Source organism: Pagrus pagrus (assembly GCF_965226575.1).
Source record: "Pagrus pagrus genome assembly, chromosome: 16".
Taxonomy (NCBI): domain Eukaryota; kingdom Metazoa; phylum Chordata; class Actinopteri; order Spariformes; family Sparidae; genus Pagrus; species Pagrus pagrus.
The window spans coordinates 13960625-13983061 of NC_140200.1; the positions used below are offsets into that span (position 1 = coordinate 13960625).

The 22437-nt window shown below is 39.7% G+C and overlaps 2 protein-coding genes across 3 annotated transcripts; one reads left to right on the forward strand and one right to left on the reverse strand.

The window, feature by feature from the left end:
• The first annotated feature begins 886 nt into the window (after positions 1 to 886).
• On the forward strand, positions 887 to 7503 carry pdia6 (protein disulfide isomerase family A, member 6). Its single transcript, XM_084376631.1, has 13 exons — positions 887 to 990; positions 1343 to 1484; positions 2826 to 2883; positions 3672 to 3798; positions 3949 to 4055; positions 4169 to 4296; positions 4572 to 4686; positions 5182 to 5322; positions 5499 to 5583; positions 5746 to 5818; positions 5901 to 6059; positions 6151 to 6247; positions 6790 to 7503. Exons 1-13 carry the CDS (start codon positions 972 to 974, stop codon positions 6859 to 6861), a joined length of 1323 nt encoding a protein of 440 aa, XP_084232757.1. The 5' UTR covers positions 887 to 971; the 3' UTR covers positions 6862 to 7503.
• On the reverse strand, positions 7310 to 22437 carry hpcal1 (hippocalcin-like 1). Of its 2 annotated transcripts, none has more exons than XM_084376633.1 (4): positions 22299 to 22437; positions 13239 to 13729; positions 11622 to 11727; positions 7310 to 9294 (listed from the first exon to the last, which is right to left on the reverse strand). In XM_084376633.1, the coding sequence occupies exons 2-4, from the start codon at positions 13614 to 13616 to the stop codon at positions 9197 to 9199; spliced, it is 582 nt and encodes a 193-aa protein (XP_084232759.1). In that variant the 5' UTR covers positions 13617 to 13729; positions 22299 to 22437; the 3' UTR covers positions 7310 to 9196. The 2 variants fall into 2 exon arrangements, with proteins under 2 accessions (XP_084232759.1, XP_084232758.1); XM_084376632.1 differs by having other exon boundaries at positions 22010 to 22437.

The following is a 22437-nucleotide window of genomic DNA, read 5'->3' on the forward strand; positions in this document are numbered from 1 at the left end:
AAAAATAAAACAAACAAAACCATATAATTAAACTATTATTTTAAACATTGTCGGGGTCACGTCCCCGTCATCACTGCTTAAGTTACTTTGCAGAGTTATGACTAAAAGTATGTAGTTAACTAGCTCCTCTTCAAGTGGATACAACATTACGATAGTAGTTACACATGATTGCATCAGTTATAATGATCAAAGAGCCAGTCTCCGGACACTTTACATATATTTGACTGACCAGACTTCCTGCTTCTTGTTTCTATTTCCTGCACCTGGTCTCTATTCTTAGGTTTCATTTTAGTCTATTTTTACTGAAGTTACAGTCTACTGTTTCACTTTTTTAAAGGTGCACTATGCAACTTTTTTAAAAACCAGCCTTTGAACAAACACACAGGAGTTTAAGGCGATTTTGATTGGAGGAGAAATCTGGTCTGGGACACCAGCTGGTGCCTTACAGATCAGGTCTTACACCTCCCGAACATGAGTCGCTAGATTTATGTTTACATTTGCGCTCGTAAACACTGGAAAGAAACAGGTGTGCGTGTTGAAATTGGTGGGGTGACATCATAAAGAGCCAATTGCATGCGTATTGGCCCTTTAATCTATATATTTATCAATCTATAGTCTAAAAATCTGTCTGCTTTTTATCTTTAATGGAGTGTTTTTTCAGGCTTCTTCCACATCAAAGTAATGCTAACGTAACAGTAGCTTTTAGTAGCCTACTTTGTGTTTCGGGTGTCTTCAGTCAGCCCGGTCTCCCCCCGCTGGACGTAACATGTTGCCTCTCTCTCTCCTCCTCCTCTCTTCCGTGTACCGGCGCCATAAAATACACGGCGCGCTCCGATTGGCTGAGGCGCGGCGTCGCTAGCAGCGGACCAATCAGCGCGGGCCACGGTGAGATTTTTCGATCTACTTTTGAGGGAGACGCAGCGGTTTGTGTGTGTTTGTAACGGGAGCCGAGCGGAGAGCAGCTAGAAACCATGAGACCGCTTGTACTAGGTGAGTGACAACAGCTTTCACACGTCTATTAACGTGAATTTGTGATAATGTGTGTGAATTTGTTCATATTCGGCGTGTTCGAGTGTGTTTTCGCGAGTGTGGTTAGCTTGAACAGCTAAGTTGAGGAGCACTGAACAGCCGCCAGGCCTCCCTAATCGTCAGTTAATGAATTAATAACCGTCACTTTCACTTGTTATTACACACATGTGCGCTAATTCTGCTTTTAAACTATATTTACGTACGCTAACACGGTCGCTCCAGTGCTCACATTAGCTGGTGTGACTGTGAGCACACACACTGAGAGTAAACCTTTTGTGTTTCTCTCCTCCTCCTCCTCCTCCTCCTCCTCCAGGAGTGCTGGGCTGCTCCCTGCTCCTGTCTGCCCAAGCTTTTTACTCACCCAGCGACGATGTTGTTGAGCTCAACCCATCCAACTTCAACAGGGAGGTGATCCAGAGCGACAGCCTGTGGCTCATTGAGTTTTACGCTCCCTGGTGAGTTCGTATAACTTTGGTGGCGATAACAAGTTGTGCTCAGATCGACCAGGATGAGCAGTAGCTTCAATACAAGCATCTGTTGTGACTCTGTTTGTGAGTCTTCATAGGAACATTAGGATCTGAAGAGGCTTGTATGCAAAGCTAGTTAGCTCCTCCTTGGGTTGGATTGCCCTTACAAAGTTCAAGTTTAAATGTAGAGGCACAACAAACACAAAAACAAGTCAAAGTCAGAATATTACATATAAATAAACAGGAAATGACCTGAGCTCTTGATTAAAGATCCAGTGTGAAGGATGTTCAAGGATCTATTGGCAAGAAATTGAATATTATATTCAGAATTATTATGTTTTAATTGGTGTATAATCACCTGAATATAAGATCTGTTTGTTTTTTATCTATAGAGAGAGGAGGTCTTCTTCTACAGAGTATGCCATGTTTCTACAGTATCCCAGAATCGGTGTTGTCAAGAGTACCCAGAAAGTCATACTTGAGTAAAAGTAAAGATATTGTGTTAAAATATTAGTTTGGAAAAATACAACTAGTACTTGAGTAAAAGTCTTAAAAGTATCTGATATTAAATATAAAAGTACATTTCTGGCAGTTTTTCTGACTAATGCAATCAGTGTTTTTCATCTGATTGCTGCTAAAATGAATTAATTGAAGTTATCAGATAAATGTAGTTAGTAAAAAGTACAATATTTGCCTCCATATTGTAGTGGAGCAGCAGGAAATGGAAATAAGTAAGTAAAGTACAAATATCTTAAAAACTGAACTAAGCACAGTGCTTGAGTAAATATACTTAGTTACATTCAATTACACTTGATCTAGAGAGGGCCGCTTATTCTTATAATGAATTATTCAGTTTGAGTGATTTTTCAAGAAAAAAGGTCAAAACTGTCTGATTCCAGCTTCTTGAATGTAAATATGTTCTGTTTTTTTACTCCTCTAAGATAGTAAGATGAATATCTTTGAGTTGTAGACATTAAAGACAGTTAAGGATGTCATCTTTGGCTTCAAGAATATTGATCGACAGAGTTTTATAAACCAAACAGCGAATTGATGAATTGAGGAAAAAGATCAACAGATTAATCGACAATTGAAATAATGGTTAGTTGCAGCCCGACCAAAGGCATTTCTGTTCTGAACAAGTAGCCGGTGATGAAAATGGAGCAGATAGTCTACGTAAATGATAAGTGTTAATTATTCACCAGATATGTCGACATTGGATTTTTTTCTGTAATTAATAGAAGTGTGACAGATACTTGTGATATATTTGTTAACACATTCAGCAGCCCTGTCCTCACTCACTCACTCCCTCTCTGCTGTTTATCACCACAGGTGTGGCCACTGTCAAAGCCTGACTCCTGATTGGAAGAAGGCTGCCACTGCCCTCAAGGTACACAAACCTCTCTGGCCATCTCCAGTTTATTGCCAGTTGTGCTGCAGACTGACTGACAGGCTGTGTTGTCTCAGCTGAAGACTTTCTCAGTGAAAAGTACAAAATATTTTTTGTGAATGCTGCTATTGGCAAGATGATTATGATGACATGCTTGCAGCTGATATTTGCAGACATGAGAAACAATTATGAGTATTAGTTAAAATGACCCCTAAAGGAATTAACCTTTATTAAGCTAATATAATTTCACAGAATATGTCCTGGCACACATGAAACTTGATATACACGTGAAATATTTTTATTTTTTAATAACACTAATTCAGCAGAATGCAAAACCAAGATAAGCAAGCGCACATGGTAAGATAATGGCTGATTTTCATACCACAGTATACGTTAAACGGTATACCGCTGCAACTCTAATCACGATTGCTGAGCTGTAGCTCACAGCTTCGTCCCACCTACAAGTGTTTAGAAGTTTCTAAGTCAGCAGTGAGAATAACTGCAGACAGAGGCGTGAGACGTGGGCAGATATTAATGAATAATATTAACTTTGTTCCAGACTAAAACAAGACTCGCTGTTTATTTCACAGAATGTGTTTTTCCGCACATATTTATCACCTCTAGTGTTTATCAAATCCTGCACACATAAGTAGCTGTTGCACTTGCTGACCTCTAGAGTCGACACACAGATGTTACGTGGAGAAAATGATTAATGGGCCGCCTATATTTTCCTGTTATTAAAGGCTGAGACTGCACACTCACAACATGTCTGTTGTTAAATCCCTCAGGGTATTGTCAAGATAGGTGCCGTAGATGCAGACCAGCACAAGTCACTGGGCGGTCAGTATGGCGTCAGAGGTTTCCCCACCATCAAGGTCTTTGGAGCCAATAAAAACAAGCCAGAGGAGTACCAAGGTACGTTTACTTTCTCAGTAAATCCCTAATTTGCTTTCAAGGCCTTTTTGTGAACTTCCTTTAAGTTATTTTGAGACAGACTTTGAGCTTCGATAATAAAGTATTGTTTTTGGCTGAACTAACTGACCCCTGCATGTTTTCACCCTCCAGGTGGACGCAGTAGCCAGGCCATCGTGGACGGAGCCATGAACGCTTTGCGCTCTCTGGTGAAAGACAGGCTCAGCGGCAAGTCTGGCGGCTCTGGTTACAGCAAACAGGTAGATCCAGCAGCTAACCAATGGAGGAGCTTTTAGTTGCAGTTATATTAAAATCAGAAAGATCGAACACTTCACTGAGCGTGGTTATGTAACACTGAATTGTCCTCCCGCAGCAGGGTGGTGGCGGCAGTAAGCAGGATGTCGTCGAGCTCACTGACGACAACTTTAACAAGATGGTGCTGGAGAGCGATGAGGTGTGGCTGGTGGAGTTCTTCGCCCCCTGGTGTGGACACTGCAAAAAGTGAGTTTGTTACCTGACCTGACCATGAAAGCCCTCGGCCTCACTACGATACGGGAGACGATATAGACAAGTCTAACTGGTTACTGAACAATAATACAATAACTGCTCCTAACTGTTGTTGCCTTTCGCTAGTTAGCTTGGTTAGCTGTGCAGCTACATGAAAAATCCCATAAAAGGAAATTTTGAATCATGAATTCTCTACTTTGGATTTACTCCTTTATCAAGTTTATCATCCTCAGTTTTTTTTCAACATCACTCTCTTCTGTTGTTAACAGCCTGGAGCCTGAGTGGGCAGCTGCAGCCTCAGCTGTCAAGGAGCAGACCAAGGGCAAAGTTCGCCTCGGAGCTGTGGATGCGACTGTGCACCAGGCTGTGTCCGGCCGCTACGGGGTGAGCAAGAATCGATAAGTTCATGACGTGCACTGGTGTACGATCCTAATACGAACTGCTGTACGAGTGGATACAAAACAAAAGAATGAACTAGGGCTGTTTAGTTTTTAGACTATTTTTTCTGACATTTTGAAATGTATACACAACAAATAGGAGGTTCTAACTCACATTTGATTTCTGTTTTTCTGGTTCGTGTCTCAGACGGTTTATACCCAAATCAGGTCCATGCGTCACAAGTAGCTGCTCTTTTAACTACGAGCTCCTCATCTTGTCTTGACTCATTTTGCTCCTTTTCAGATCGACCCAGTTTTGTTTCACACTCACTCTTCTCCATGTTTGTTGAAGTTGCCTTCATGCATATTTCCTGTCTGCATCTGCGCCATTCTGAACAAAGCAAAGCGTCGTCCATGTAGTGAATAGTGCTTAAATATTGACGGGTAATCGGGGGCAATGAATTCACAGAACTGAAGCAGTGTATGTGTTTTGTGTGTTTAGATCCGAGGATTTCCCACCATCAAGATTTTCCGCAAAGGCGAGGAGCCCGAAGATTACCAAGGAGGCCGCTCCCGTGGAGACATCATTGAGAAGGCCTTGGATCTGTTTTCTGACAACGCTGCTGCTCCTGAGCTGCAGGAGGTTAGGACACTTCTGTTGCTTAAAATTGGCATCCCTAACACTTGATATAAAAATGTTATTAACCACAGAAGTAAGATGCTGGAAAAGCTAGAAAATGCACCCTGCAAATGTTTGAAAAGTGCTTGAATTTGACAGAATCATCACATTTACTGATGTTGTAAATGTTTGTCTGTCAGATCCTCGGTGAAGACATCATGAAGAAGACCTGTGAGGACAGTCAGTTGTGTATCATTGCAGTCCTGCCACACATCCTGGACTCAGGTGAGACCAAGCACACACACCTCTCACTCTGGACATGTTAAATAATTAATGGTAATTATTTTTATGTTTTGAGAAGCTTAAAAATATTTGTGTGTGGACATGTATCACACCAAGAATAGATTAATTCTTGAATCAGCATCCGCTGTCATTGTGTCTCAACAGGTGCTTCAGGTAGAAACGACTACCTGGAGGTGATGATGAATCTGGCTGAGAAGTACAAGAAGAAGATGTGGGGGTAAGGATGAGAAACCGGTCTTGGATTATTCTTGGAATCACTAATTATGTCAGTGACTAACAGCCTGCTCTGCCTTTGTCAGCTGGCTGTGGACTGAAGCTGGAGCTCAGATGGAGCTGGAGGCCTCTTTGGGTATTGGTGGTTTTGGATACCCGGCCATGGCGGCCATCAACTCGCGCAAGATGAAGTTTTCCCTGCTCAGAGGCTCCTTCAGTGAGAAGGGCATCCATGAGTTCCTCAGGTGAGGGGTTAACTGTTTTTTTTGGTTTGGATTGATTTGGTTTTGATTTTAAGCTGCATGATGGTGCTAACGTGCTTCATCCTCTCTTCAGGGAGCTCTCTGTGGGCCGCGGCTCAACTGCCACATTTGGAGGAGGTGCCATGCCCAAGATACACACTGTCGAGGCCTGGGACGGCAAAGATGGACAGGTGAGAGGGAGCATCACAGTGGTCAGACAATAAGAGTTATTCTAACTTCAATATGGTACCTTTTTAAAAATGTATATTTTTGGTACCACAGGGAATAATTGACACAACATTGAGGGCATTCAATTTTAGATTGATACTAAAAACAAATAAATATAAGAAGGCTTGTGTACTGTGTGTTAAGAACAACAGCGTCTCCCTGACTATCAGATCATTGATTGTTGGTGCAATTTAATCAGCGGTCTCGATCCCAGTTTGAGGGTAAAATGGGGCTTAGTGCAGGCGGTGTCTACCCTGCTTAAACCAAAAAAAAAAAACCTCTACCTGTTCCTGTTTGTGGCACTGTATTGCTATCATGCACAGAGGAATATGTCAAGTAACAATATTATGTAATCTAGCAGTTGGATTGGCTCCCAATGATCCAGATAATGTAATAATAATAAGATAATAAAGGCAAACAGTCCAACAAGAACACCATTTTATGATCTACTGATAATAATTTGGCTTCTTTGCTGACACTCTTTATTTGACACTGTCGCCCGCAGCTTCCAGTGGAGGAGGACTACGACCTCAGTGATGTAGACCTGGATGACGACTTCGAGAAGGACGAGTTATGAGCCCAAATGGGGCAGGATCTGATCCAGACTGCCTCAGTTGGATCTGGTCAGGTCTGGTCCTGCGTGACCCGCCTCCCCTCTCCTGTGGACGAATGGGAGGCCCGGTCGCCCAGTTACTGAAATACTCCAGAAAAGACACATGAGAGACACCTGCAGTTTCTCACATCATCTTTGTCAGTCACGAGGGGAGGGGAGGGGAGGGGGGAGGTGTGCGTCGTGTCCCTGGAGTGAACTCTGCCTCACATACCTGCTGAACGTTAGAAGTTGCATATTTATACGACCTCCGCCAGCTGAGTGGCAGAGGGAGGAGGCTATGAATGTGTCTCAGTTGTTCATTCACGTCTTTTTCAAACATCGTTCCCCTCCTTCCTCTTCAGCTTCCCCTCAATCACCTATTTTAAGATGTGGACTTGTCAAAGTAACACTTCAATGTTCAACCTGATGTGACTTTATATTTTTTTTTTTTCTCTCTCTCTTCTTAAACCAGTGAGTGTGAATCTCGGTGGTTTTGCATCATGTCTGTCCAGGACAAGGGGGGATACTGTGGGACTTCTTGTGTAGATTTTTCTTACACGACTTTATTTCAATTGTGTGAAAACAAAATGACGTTTTTGTTACAAAAATAAAAAGGAATAAAAACAATCACGGCCTCCTTATTCACATGAACTGTTACAATATCAGAAAAAACAGTTATCACTGAGCGCATGCAATACCAAAGGCATATAGAGCTTGTTGACATCCTGAACAACAAAAAGCCACTATTCAACACAGGTAAAGGACAGTTCCAGTATTTTTAAACCTGGGCTATATGTTAACATGTTTGGGTGTGTAATTGAGTAATTCCTGACAGTGTCTGACATTATGATAGCCCTTTTCATTAAGTAATAAGATCCTTTTTGTGTCCAGAAAGACAAGTCTCACTCTGAAATCTCTGAACAGGTCAGTTGTTGCAAGATATAAGAGCAAGACTTCTTGAACAAGACTTGTTTCTGGTTAAAAAAAGAGATGTATCTTACTTTTTAACAAAAAGGTTAATCTCTGTAGGAGTCGATTCTGTAATGTTGTCAGACACTTGGTGGCGCCAAGCACACACTGCAATCCCAGCTCTGTCGGCAGCTTAGGAAAATGGATATTAATGACCTGATACTGCTGTCTGTTGTGTAGAGAAACAAAGAAAACCTATAGAAGATTATGGTTTTATGAAATTCTTCATAAAGATGGAGTCAAGAGAATTCGACACTCTGTTACAAGAGCTGTTGTCTGTTGAAGCTAAATTTTGTTATCGTGGCGTTGATTTAAAGGACATCAAAACCACCCTGTCAGCACCAAAGATTGTTTGGCAGTATGTCTCAGGTAAAAGGTCGTTTTTTATATGTACAGTTTAATATACGTTATGTCAGCCTTAAATAAGTTGTGTTAATAACCAAGACTGAGTTATTACAGTAGACCATTTAAAAAGTGTCTTCTAAATTCATCAATTAGCTTACATAAAAGAGACTGGCTGCTGTTAGAAACCAATATTACAAGCACTCCTGTGACATTATTTTATAGGAAAATGTCCCAGAAATCAAGCTAAATGATGGCCCTATAAATTAAGAGTTTGCATCCCGTGTTGAAAATGTAGTTTTGTTTCATGGATTTGGTCAGTTTTAGAAAAAAAAACTACGTGGTAAGGTTTGGTCATTGTCTGGATTGAAATAATAACTCAGCATTCACTTTTTGGTTTGAGAGGGACAGGAGCAGAGACGATGACCAACAATAAAAAAAATCATCTCTGAAGTTACAAGAGATGTAGATACCTGTCTCCGGGGGAAATACCAAGTTTTAAGCGAGTCCCTAGGATTACATAACAGCCATGTCACAGCTGATGAGGCGATCTGCTGGACCAATTCTAAAACTTTTTAAAAAATCTAGGGCCCAGGTTTAAAAATACCGCAATTCCCCTTTAAGTCCAATCAAATTATATGAAGTGATATAATTAGTTTCCTCTTAATGTAACATAACAGGAGTCATAATACTTGCAAGCACATAATCCAGTCAGTACAAATAGATGATATGGCACTTCACTTATGGAGAAAACAAGGTAAAACCATTTTAAGGCTGGAGAGCTTTGGAAAATACACAGAAGACCTCAACTGAAAGCACGTCATAGTCCACAGAACAGGAGCCACATTGATAAAAAGAGAAGTATCCATTAATGTAAACATGAAGACATGGAGTGAAATGAAAGGATTGTCTGTTGTTGTGATGACGGGATCAGGTGAGCAGCATAAAGCCAGACGGGTGTGTGTTTGTGATTGTATTTCAGAGTGCGTGTCCGTCATTGTCTCTGTCCTCAGAACTGACGAGAGGCTCCCTGATCCGACTGCAGCAGTCTGACAATAGACGGGTCGCTCTTGGCACCTTTAATGAACTCCTCCAAAGACAATCTCCCTGTGACGCACAGACCAAAAAAAGATTCACAGTCAGAGACAGCAGCAGCACTCGAACATGTGATGATGGGCTGAATCACGCAGCAACCATCTACAAAAATTTATCAGAGAAGCTGCTGATATTCCTTCTCATTACAATGAACCTGCACCAACATTTTTAATACTGAATAATGAAGTCAGTCACAGCTGTGAAGTCACAGTGATCAGCAGGTGGTGCTGTTGAGCTATTTTCATTTTCAGGAATACTGAAATGATTAACACTGATAAGAAGAAAGAATGGGCAACACTGAAATGATTGAACTGGATGCAAAAACAATTATATTCATGTGTCAATATTAATGATGCCAACACTGAACACTTTTTATAAGTTTGTGGAAATAACACAACCTCCTTTAATTCAGAGACTCCTTAAAAATCCTTTGCATTAATTAACAGCAGCTTGTGCCCTAACAATAACTCAATAAATATTCATGAAATTATATTAAAAAAAATTTACAAAATAGAATTATAATTTTAAAATTAAACTTAAAGAAAATATTTAAAATGTAATTATTACTTAATATTTCTATTAGGTGGGTTTTTAGGATTCTCCAACTGTTTCCTAAAACTCATACAAAATACTAGAGCTAGGCTCCAAAATACCCGACTATGCCCGTGTCATTCAGAATTGATTTTTAAATACTTTAAGTTCATTTTAAGGTCCTGTCTGGATCCTTATATCATCGAGCTGCTCTCCCCTTACGGCCAAGCACAAACTCTGATATCTGTTCCAAAATCATGTCGAAAAAACTAAAAAGTGATAATGCATTCGCTCGTAGCGCCCACAGACTTTGGTATGCCCTGCCTGAAGAGATCAGGCTCGCTGAATCGATGCCCCATGTTATATCACTGCTCAAAACACACATGTGTAAAGCTACTTTCAACCCTGATTTCAATGCTTTCATTTTTGTTTTATTCAGGTTTTACTCATTTTTGTCTCCCTGTGTTATACTTTCTGTTGTCTTTATTTTCTTAACAGAAGACAACCCCTTATAGTTTGGCAACACGTTAAAATACAGAATCAGTGGAAGTTAATTTTATATCAGTATTTTATATAAGACTTAAAAATGATTAAATGTTTCATAGTTATTAAAGCCAAATAAGCTGCACTACAGTAATGACATATTTATGATTTTAAATATCTTTAAGCCTTCACACCAATGATGCATCCCTGCACTATTTTAATATTTCAATATTTCAATATTTTAACAGACTGTCTAAGCAACCAACTTTAAATAATTGCTAAATAAAACTGATAACACCAGAGGCAGATGTTGCAAATATTTGCTCGGTTTTGGCTGATGGAGCACAAAGATAAAATGCAACAGCACAGAGTAATTTGCTTAAAATAACTACGACTTTCTATCACACAGCATCTGTGTAAATTTCATTAGATAGGAAGGTTAACTGAGTTTTAGTGGATTTACCCCTGCTGCAGCTGTAGCCGTAGGCCCGGTCTGTGTTCTAAAACTTGAGCCTGAGACACACGGTTTGACCTTCTGCTTCAGAACAAGCTAAGCTTCCCGCTGCCAGATGAACAGCTCTAAATATCTTACCGAGATGTGACAAAAGCATTCAGAACAGTAAGACTTTGGAGTTGGACTGAGCCACGTATCACATGGGTGTCGCGTCACCTTTTCACACTAAATGTCAAACCACTGGCATCGAGGTGGCTCAGCAGGCTCGGATGCAAAAGACTGTTAATGATGTTGTGAGTCGTGTTATGTCATGTTGTTATGCGACATCCTACTTCTCCCTCTGACTCTGCTGGTCCCCCATCTTCCTCATTTCCTGTTACTCTCCAAACAGCTCAGTGGTGGTACATGTATAATGTCAAAGAACATTACATAACTAATCTTTCATGACATGTCGACTATATTTTTAGCTATCTTACCCACACATGTGTAACTGAGCGGCTAAACCAGTTCACTTTTGTTTTTCAAAGAGTTTCAGTCTTTGTGAATGCGGTCATGGATCCCTCAAATGTGGTTATCAAACACTTGTGACAAAAGATATGTAACAGTAAACTTTGTTATCCAAAAGGCCATCAGTGCACTGAAATAATAAACTTGCTGGGAATTTAATAATTACAAATTACCTGTAAAATAGGGCAACATACACGCTGATACTCATATATTAAGGCCTTAATAATATTGGCCAACCAACATTTATGTTGGGCTTCTCAGCAATTATAATCTCTCCTGCGAAGATATTTTATATTATTACAAACTGTAATTTGCTGTATTGTTCTTCACAATGTGTTTACAGCAGCTTCCACATCAGTCTCACCATCATTGTCGATGTCCATCTGTCTGAAAATCTTATCTGTCCTTTTCTCAGGTGTCGATTCGTCCTCAGGCATCTTCATCACGGATGACACCATCTTGTAAATTGCCTACAGAGGAGTAACATTGATTGTTATATTCATGTCAATTTGGTGAATCTTTCAGGCAGTAAAGACAGAAAAAAACTGCTCCCACCTAACATATTTGTGACAGGTTTCGTCTGAATGCTTTGACCTGTTTCCTGTTGCAGCCTGGTAGTGATAATGTTCAGCTCATCCTGCTGTTACTCACAGTGAGTCCCTCTGAAAAGGCTTCAATGTGTGTGTGTTTGTATCCTTTAAAACTATACACTGTTCATGTGAAGGTCTGTGGCTTTGATGAGGGAAAGAGGTTTTTTTTTTTTTTTTAACATTCATTTGTATCCACAAACACAACGGACTGAGCCAATATTGATATGGCTCTGTGGGCTGCTCAGCTCACCATATTGGAAGAGTAAATATAGCCACAGTGATAAGGAAAAAACAGAAAGGGCAGCCTGCATGCATGATGTGAGGTGAAATGATCCTGACTACTGCGCCTAAAAACAGTCACAGACAGTGGGATAAAATACATACAACACAAGGGAATAGTGCGAAAATGATGAGTGGATTAATCAATAATTGACAACTATTTTCATTAGTAATTGCTTCATCAAGTCATCAAGTAAAAATAGCAGTCCGTTCCAGCTGCTGAGATCTGAGGATTTTCTTTGTCGTTTGTTATATCAAACTGGATATCTTTACGTTTTTGACTGTTAGTGGACTAAACAAGACAATTGAAGATTTTGCCTTGGAATAAAGGAAATTATGACAGCTTTTTTTTTTTTCTTCTATTTTCTGACATTTTATAGACACACAAATAATCAGTGAATCATTACCAGGGGGGGCCATCTTTTTCCATTAGGAGGCCAAAAACTGAAACTTAATGGTGAGCTACGTGCCAAAAGCTAAATTACCCAAATGCAGACACAGGGGCAGCCCCAAGGCTTTATGAAGCTGATGAAGTCAGAGGACAAAAAATACAAAATACAAAAATCATAAATTCTGAATCCAAACAACAAAGGCAGGCAGAGAGAAAAGAAAAAAGCAAGGGCAGGCAGTCAAAACTCAAGCAACAAAACAGAAATCAACAAGTGTAAAACTAAACAAATCAGGGAGACACAAGTAGAACACAGGACTGGGGGACAGGTGAGACCAACAGAGAATGAGGAGGAAACACAGGTGAGGAGCATTTGCTAGACACATCCGGCCAAACTGAGGTTATGTTTTCCCCCATGTTTGTTTGTTGGTGGGTTGGTTTCTCAGCAGGATTACACTAACTACTGAATCTACTGACGGATTTCCCCAAAACCCGAATGGAAGACGTGTCTTGGGGGAGGTAAAAACAAGTCAAAACTTTTAAAATTACGGTACTCATACTTGATTAATACTAATACTCGATACTTGTATATTATCAGCTACATTTTGAGGTCACACTTATATCTCAGATGACTCAGAGGAAGACCGAAGAGATTGGTATATACAGCACTCACATCCTTGATGAAACCCTCTTCTGTAGTATGAGTCATACAGTGTGTCCTCACCTGAACTATCTCCAGCATCTCTGCCCGGCTGATGTACCCATTCCCATCCAGGTCGTACATGCTGAAAGCCCAGCGCAGCTTCTGCTCCAGTCCACCGCGAGATGTCACGCTCAGGGCGATGATGAACTCCCTGAAGTCGATGGTGGCGTCACCGTTGGTGTCAAATGTGCGGAAGACATGCTCGGCGAACTTTGAGGCGTCTCCGTAGGGGAAGAAGTTGGCGTAGATCTTCTTGAACTCCTCCACAGTCAGGTGTCCGGTGGGACAGTCCTTGAGGAAGCCGCGGTACCACTCCTGCAGCTCATTGTCGGTGAACTCCGTGTTTTCTCTGAGGTCGTTCAGCACCTCCGGCCGCAGCTTGCTGTTCTGTTTCCCCATGACGCGGCACTCTCAGGCAGGCAGATAGCTGGGCTGGTGTTTCTACCTCCTTCTCCTTTCACTTCTCCACTCTCTCCGTGATTTTACTCCCCACGTCACGTCTTTATCTGCTCCTGCAGGAAACCAACAACCCTCATTAATTTCCCTGTATGGATAAAATAAATGATTCATTGGTTCAATAATTCCTCTCAGCTTGCGGCAGTGTTTCATCATAATAAGTGTGCTGAAGATGCACCTCAGACAGACAAGCAGAGGGATAAATACAGATCATTGAGTCCACACACAGGAGAAAAATAGAATTAGTCCGATGTCATGAGGTTACAAAAGGTGTGTGGTGGGGTGGGGGTGGTCTGGTCTCCGTGGATACAGTATGAATCCTCTGGCACGGTGATAATTTATCGACCCTTCACAGCATGGCGGAAGGACAATTTTCCTAGGGCATTGTAATTCCCAACAAAGCCACTTTTCTAAAAGGTCAGGCTGATACCGATTGTTGTTACTGAGACGCCCAGACGTTCACCTCAACAATAGTCTCATCCTTTATGTGAAAATGAATATTCTCATTGATTTTAAGCAGGTGCTGTTCATACACTGATTAAAGACAAACACAAATGATGGCTAGAAAATACCAATGCAAACAAAGACACTGAAACATTTAACCACCTGGACCTATTCACCTTTAAATTCTGGGGTTTGTCTCTTTGTTTCTATGGTTATATTCAGTGAAATCTGTTTATTCATGTATGCAGGGGTATTCATGATTGGGGATATGAGGATGCATAAAAACAGCATATCCAGAATAAAAGATCATAAAAGGTATTAAATGGGACGCTTTGTGCATGCAACCCACTGATAATGCAGACGCGAACATGGGTGTGTTAGTAAGTTTGTCACCTGACAGTTTGCATACTGATGGGGCATATTTTTTTTGGTACTCGAGGGGGAAAATATAAGGGGTGAGAACCAGAGTGTAGGTGACATTTGACCAACTATAGCTTACTCTGTCATGACTTTGTTTATGATACTCAATCTTTAATACTAAAGATTGTTTCTACAAAATGTTTCTGGAGCTTCACAGCAAAGTAGATGTAGTAGATGGGGACTTGTTTTAAAATGTGAAAAAAAAAAACATAACCAAGAACAAACATAAAATAGCTCATTACAGTTCGTCCAGCATTATCAAAGTCTCAGAAAGCGCAGAGTGATTTTACACAAACGTGTTAGCGCACACCCTGTCTTAAGTGGGTACACAAGCTCGACCGGGCAACAAGGGTGAAAATAATGTCTTTTTAAATCAATTTGGGATCTTGGGACTTCCGATAACTTGGATTAAGCCACGCCATCTGTTAGGAGCCATTCTCTGCTTGTTTTTTGTTTCTTTCTTCCTCGTCTACTTCAGTTGTTGCAACACAGTTTTGCTGTGAAGCTCCAGAAATGTTTTGTGGACTATGAAACTTCATCATACCTTCCACCTGCAGAGGGGGCAGTAGATAATGACTGAATTTCAATTTTTGGTTAAACTAATCCTTTAAAACGTCACAAATGTGGATGGCAATATTCTGGTGTCATTTTTCTGTCGTCATTACATTGTGCACTCAACATTCACTTTATAATGATGCATTAAATCAAAAACGTTTCATTGAAATAAAATTGACATTTTGCCAGTTAAATGAACAACATTTTGACATTTATTGATTTTGTTTCTTTTACATGAGTACACTTTTGTCTTTTGGCTCTTGATTAATAACTCTGGAGTGGTTTAGGTAACCAATAACTATTTATTATTGAATTTTTAAAGGTAATTTTGAATGTCCAATTGTTAATGTATCTATAGCCATGGAAATAACTTTGAATTGCCTTGTGTCTGAATGGTCTTATATAAATAAACTTGCCTTGTCTTGCCTAGAATTCACATATGCCTTTTTGACAGAAGAAGGAGCTAATCAAACTTTCGATAAGCTCTTTCTTTTGTCAAAAGGACATAGGTAAATTTGATACACAGTGCATAAATCATTTAAATAAAAATGTCACTTTTGCCCCTCTGGTTCCCCCATTTCAAGTAACTCATAAGCAAGGGGAAATTGACAGAAAGACACACATGTATTTGCAATTTACATCAGGGCAAGTTAAATTACCTTCCTAAGTAACATTAAACATTTCCAGTATAAACCATCGTAAATTTGTATTTCATAAAAGATTCGAGTCCAGGAAAGAGAAGGTAAGAAAGAAGGAAAAAGAAAGATCAACATGGTGAGAATGTAAAATGAATAAACACATGATGGCTGAGCTAATCTTTTACAACATGTATCTGGTGAAGTGTGTGTGGGAGGGACAGAAACAGAGATGTGCGGGGGCAGGGAGGAGGAAAAGAATGGAAAAAGTATGACACATAGAAAGAAAAACTATTTCCAGCCATACTATGTGAGCGGCTTTGCTAATACCTGCGGTTCAATTGCATAATGATCCCTCTGAATAACACCTCCACTGCTCTGAGCTACCTATAATGAATTTATCTGAGAGAGAGAAAGATGTATTATCTCCATGTTCTTTCAATTATTGAAATCCCATCGCTCGTGTGTTATTGGCAGCAGATCCGCTCTATCTGGCGTAGCACAAATGAGAGCGTTGTGAATTTGGATGAGGTTTTTTCCTCACACGGACGCCCTCTTTTCTCATAATTGTCACAGGGGTGCAATTTCCTGCACTTTTATGAAAAGTCGCAGAGAAACATGAGAGGCAGGCAGGTTCGAGAAGCAGCCAGTGACACATACTCTTAACAATGTCACTCAGGCTTACGGATGGAAAATAAATCAGTGAAACCAGATGCACCATACGGTAATACAGCTTATTTCTTACCCCGGATTTTTTATTCTGCATAATTGTGAAATCAGCAATTCAGCAAACGGCGCACTGCTCAAACAATCCCAGCATAACCTCCGTAAATGAGGCTGAAAATGTTTTCAACCAATGTGCTTGGTGAGATTTTGAAAACTGAAGAAAAATTTTTTAAAGATACAAAAAGCTTTTTGAGAATAAAATTCAAGCACTAGGTGCCTAAAAAAGCTGTACTTGTCACATCTAAAATGTTAATATAAATGCAAATGCTATCGATTAATTTTACAGAGTTAAATTATACCCACAGCAATTAACATCCACCCACAGGAGACTTGAAATGCTCTGGACACAATTAAATTTTATGAAATTTCATAAAAATCCACCATCGCCATCACTGGAGCTGCTGGCACAGCTGAAAAAACCAACACATCACCACATCATAGGATTCTGTGGTGCCTTATCCAAGTTTGTAGCAAGCTTATGAACATTGTGGCGCAGTAGTCATCCACAAGAATGAAAGTGATGCTCACTTTGGGAATATGAAATCACTGTGTTGTGTGACTCCGTTTTAACAGGGCTATGGTCTAAATGACACATGGCTGGCCCGCAGGCCTGTTCGTAGTCCTTCCGCTCTGACATACAACAGGATGAGGAAGCGGCAGCACCTCCTCAGCTCTGGGTCACATGGACTTTTCCAGGACAGCTCAGTGTGCAGGCTGAGCTGGAGCAGACATAAATATGGGCGTTTCTATTTATTCCCTCAAACACACAAAGCCACATGAAACCCAGAAGATTCCAAGACTGAAAAGTGCTGCCATGAGGTTTCAACAATCTCAGAGGACAAATTAAGAGTGCTTGCATGATTTATAACATGAGGCGAAAACAGGAAAACACTGTGTACTCTGGTAAAGTAACACAAACAGTTATCAGAGATTGTGGGTTGCATAACAGTTTTACGGATTCCACTGACTACTGAATTTTGGTAATTAAAGCCTAAAACCAAACTAGAATCCCGCAGATACAGTAGAGTTTGCAATTAAGGCTTACTCCATATTATTTGAGTTCCTGCAGAGACTGTAGTTTGCCTAAATTAGGGCTTAGACGAACAATTATTTTCATTATCGATTAATCTGACAGTTATTTCCACTATTAATAAATTTCCTAAGTGAAGTCTTCAAATTGTTTTGGTTTTTTTTGTCTAACAAACAGTCCAAAATCTAAAGACTCTTCATTTTCTATCATAAATGACAAAGAAACGCAGCAAATCCTTACACTTTAGAAGTAATTCATTAATCGATTAATTGTTGTGGCTCCAGCCTTAAAATACTGAGCAATTAGCTGTGTGGTATTCCATCTGTGATTCCCATATATGCACGCAGGTCCCTTATTGAGACGTCACAGGATGCTTTCAACGTTTTTACAGCTGGGAACTATTCTGGTTTCATTTCTTAAAGTTGCTTCACAGTGCAGTGGAAAATGTTTGGAAATGTGGTCAGAAATAACTTGTGGATATTGCTCTGACATCTACCGTACATGACCCCCTTTGCACAGAGTATCACGATCTCACTGCCTTGACTGCTAGAGTTCAAGAAAGAGTTTGTGAGCCACAGTCCACAAGGGTTGTTTGATACACAACAGCCACATGAGAATGCCATTCCACATTCGGTGTTTGCAATTCCCCTCAATTACACAGCAACAGTCTCTCCCCTTGTCCCCAACCCCCACAGCCATCCCTGTTCTGTGTAGTCCACTTTTTCCAGTTGGTTCCCTGCCTAATGAGACTGTTTCACACAGGCTCCAGTGCAGCAAGTATCCCCCTCCCCAAGCCTGCAGTAGGGGATCCTGTAAACCTCTGACCCGGCCAGGTTCACCGCTGTTTGCCATTCTTAGGCCCGCCTCATTTCCTGTGTAATGACTTGTCACAACAAAGAAAGTCTTTTCTTTTCTTTCCAGATGCTCGTTACTTCTTGTATAGCAAAGAAGTCATTCGGGAGGGATGAAGGTGTGTGTGTGTGTGTTTGTGTGTAAAGAAGTAGATGCTTAAAGCATGACATACAGCTGACAGAGTTTATTATGCCCCCGAGTGTAGGAAACAAAAACAACTCATAAAATAAATGTAAAAAATAATTAAGTTGGCAAAGAAAAACTAGGTCTAGTAAATGGCAAACAATGGCAAAGTAAATAGGCAACAGTTATTCTTAAAAGTAAACTATTTTGTGGGGATAAAATCCCTGGTTACAGCTTCTAAACTGTCAACCAAATCACCAGAATAAATGTTGGCACTGATGTGTTGAAACTTTCCATTTCTTTATGTTGCAACTTTAGGTTCAATTTAGGTGTAGGCACAAAAACCACTTGGTCAGGGTTAGGAAAAGATTATGTTTTGGCTTAAAATACTTGCTTTGGTCATCACAAACATAGCTGTGAATTGTCCCGAGGTCTCCTTTAAAATATGCCGTGGTTTCACTCTTACAGATGTCGAAACACAGCCTATAAACATGTAATGTGAGCATGATATGAAGCAGTGTAGAAATGTCAATATGGTTTGTTTGACAATTAAAGACGTCACCTTGTACTCACTTTGAATTTTATGACGGACATCTTATAGACTAAACACTAATCAATAAGTATTAACATAAGTAAAAAATTATCTGCAGATTAAAGGATAAAAAACAACAATAATCACAACTCCCAAAAAAGTTTCATTTCATTTAATGTTAATATATATATTTCAAGTTTATATCAAGTTTCAGGTCAGTTGGGACATCATTTTTGTTCAACAAAAAAAATACCCTTCTTTTTTCATTCCTTAAAGGGTTACTGTAACTTGTAATAGTACTTATATTTCTGTAATACCATTTACTGCGATATTTTCTGAGATGGCAGCAGACCTAGATATGGCGTTTGTATCCCTTCAGACTAACCAGACTGTTTAACTTGCTCTAATACTTGCCTCTACCCACTTAGACATTATATCCACGTTACTGATGATTATTTATCAAAAATGTCATTGTGTTAATATTCTGTGAATGTACCATAATATTGTTGCAATATCTATATTGAGGTATCTTGTCAAACATATTGTGATATGTGATATGAGCATTTATGAAGTGTTTTTGAGGAGATTTCAAAAGATCAAAATATACATTCTGCAATATTATTTTTTGCCATATCGCCCAGCTCTAGCAGTCTGTATCACGCCTCTTTACAATGGGATGTCGAAGTCGAACAAAGTGACATGGTTAGTTGCAAAACCAGAAAGCAAACTTCACATATTTGTGGTGCGCGATGGATGAGCAGAGCAGCACCGCAGCTTGAAGTACAGTGAACTACTGTTAACTCAGGTGGGTGAGGAGCTGACCCATTGTAAGGGGAAGAAAACGACTAAATGAGCTCTCCAGTTATTCTCGTTTTCAGCGCTGCTTCGTGGCAGTCTCTCTGAACTAGTGTCAGAGAAAATCATGCAGTGGATCAGGATGAAGTCCCCTGACACACCAGTAGTCAAGGCAACAGGATAGTAGTGCTAAGGCTTATGAGAGGGAGGCGGTGTAACTATCAATCTGGGGCACACGCAGGGCAGGAGATAAATCGAGACTCAAGAGAAACAAGAACAGTTTTTCTGTGAGCGTATATTTAAAATGTTTGCTGGTGGTTTCAAGAAACAGTTTAAACGAACGCAGCCATTTTATTTTTCCATCCACAATGATTTGTGCATCATACTCATTGCTTGATAAACCTTTAACCTTAAACTTTTTTATTGCATATTCTAAATGTTTTGTGAGGAAAAGTTAACAACTGCAAAATCATTATGCGTAGTTTATTTTAGCAGTGTGTTTATAAGAATGTCAGTTTTTTAGGATTATCTAATGTTGGATACACACTCTACTTTTTGGCTTTGATCTTTTTGTTATTGAAAGGTGTGAAAACAGCAACAACAGTGTAGAAAAGTAGACAAAAAATTGTGTCACAAGAGAGCTAGTGGGCTAGCAAACATAATTACGACAAGACACAAAGCTTTAAGTGATGAACAGTCTCAGAGGAGTCTTCACACAATATATTTTTGTTAGGGCTGAGCAATAACTCACCATTATCAATTATAGACTCTCAGCAGAATCATATAGTGTTTATAGGAACACTATTTCATACTACAAATTTAATTTATCCATATTAGAACCCAATTTATACTGGACTTTGGAGCCGATACCACACAGAATTAATACATAAACACACATTTTTAATCCCATAATCCCTTAAACTTGGCTGTCAAACCCAAAGAATATATGCTGTCTTAATGGAGGCAGGATGTATTAACAATTAACCTATCCAAAATGACTTCGGTGTACTGAAACAGCTAAATAAATTGACTGGAAATCTAATCATGCAATTTTCCCCTAGAATCTTTTTCTGAATTAGTTTCTGTGACATCAGACAACAAATGTACCTGATACCAATTTATCGACAAAGCCTTCATCAGCTGGTAAAATCAGCCAACCAATGTATCATCAGGAAAAAGTCATTTTTTCAAGCTGTAATTAAAAATTAAATTAGCTAATTAGATAAATGATTTAGTTAGTTGTTTAATCTTCCTTTATTAAGGAAATATCATGGAACTCAATATCTATTTTTCAAGAGAGACCTAAAACCTATTTATCAGTTGGCTTATAATAGATATATCAGTATAAGCGTACATGTTAACCGATAAGTGCCATTATTAAAGCTTTTCACTATTTTATGATAAACTGTGAAATGTCCTGCCTTAATTGTTAAAGCAAATGTATATATTCCATCTATATTCTGTACATGTACAGTTCATTTAAAGAATATAAACATTTTCAGTATAGCAAGTTTTTTCTCACTCAAATCAAGGGTCGTTCACTGAACTTGTAAAGCCCACTGACGCAATGAGATTGTGATTTTGGGCTGTATAAATAAAATGTATTTGTTTTGGTTTGATTTAGGCTCACATAAAGAAAACAGCATTTTTTTACTCCCTAAAATCAGTGTCGGTGTGCGCCTGGAAAAATGTCAGGCTCTATTAAAAACAAATGACAAACACATGATCATATTGACTCACACAAAGAAAATCATCCCACACAACTACACTACGAGTTAAGAGGCATTTGATTTACACATCTAAATGTTTGCCCCAACAGTGGAGCACAAATCAATGATCTGAACAGTTTTATTTATTTATTTTATGTAGTCGTGCTGTACAATGCAAGATGAATAGTCCTCATAAATATAGTCACATTACCCAGAACTACTTTAGCTTCGAGTAAATAATTACATGAATAGCAATGTCATGTACCCAGTATTGTTAACAGTATATTAAAACATTTATCTGTGGGTCAGTGTAAAACTTTAAACCAGCTTTAACGTGTGAGAAGTGGGCGAGGTGTGGGCTCGTCTCGTCTGGGTGTAGCCCTTTAACACCCTTCTCTGCTTCTGGTGAAACTGCCACAGCAGACTAAACCACTGGACATTACATTAGTAAGTAGCAGTAAGTAGTTTTAACCACTCTTGAGTATGTTGTTTTTCATGAAGTGATGAAGACTTACCTCCTTGAGGACTTGTTTATGAGTCTTCCGGTTGATAAAGTCCACTTCGGTTAAGCCCACTTTCCCACTTTCTGACGTCGCCGACAGCCCAACTCAACCGTTAACTTACAGCACCTACCACCTCCTCTTATTGATGTAACTTTGTACAAATACAAGCACGAGAAGAATTCAAGATGCTCGAGTGAGTTTCACGACACTTTCTCAGACAAAAAACACGACATGAACTTCCACCACACTAGCTTAAACGTGTGTTTTTTTTAAAGCTAGGTTTCTATTTAGTCGCTCCTACCTTCAGTTCCAGGGTAGCGGCTTTATCATTTAGTGGAAGATGTGGCACACAGCTCGGTTTTCATCCGACTCGCCCAAGTCACTACAACAGGGTTTTCTTTCCTCTTTGATGGCGCTGAAACACACCCTTTTTGTCTGTT

Excerpts from the sequence above, each read along its gene's own strand:
- pdia6 (XM_084376631.1), top strand. Across the intron at positions 3,799-3,948 it reads CAAGCCAGAGGAGTACCAAG|GTGGACGCAGTAGCCAGGCC; the intron begins GTACGTTTACTT and ends TTCACCCTCCAG. Across the intron at positions 5,584-5,745 it reads GCCACACATCCTGGACTCAG|GTGCTTCAGGTAGAAACGAC; the intron begins GTGAGACCAAGC and ends GTGTCTCAACAG.
- hpcal1 (XM_084376633.1), bottom strand. The coding sequence starts at position 13,616 with ATGGGGAAACAGAACAGCAAGCTGCGGCCGGAGGTGCTGAACGACCTC. Across the intron at positions 11,728-13,238 it reads AGATGCTGGAGATAGTTCAG|GCAATTTACAAGATGGTGTC; the intron begins GTGAGGACACAC and ends ACTCCTCTGTAG. Across the intron at positions 9,295-11,621 it reads GATGGACATCGACAATGATG|GGAGATTGTCTTTGGAGGAG; the intron begins GTGAGACTGATG and ends TGTGCGTCACAG.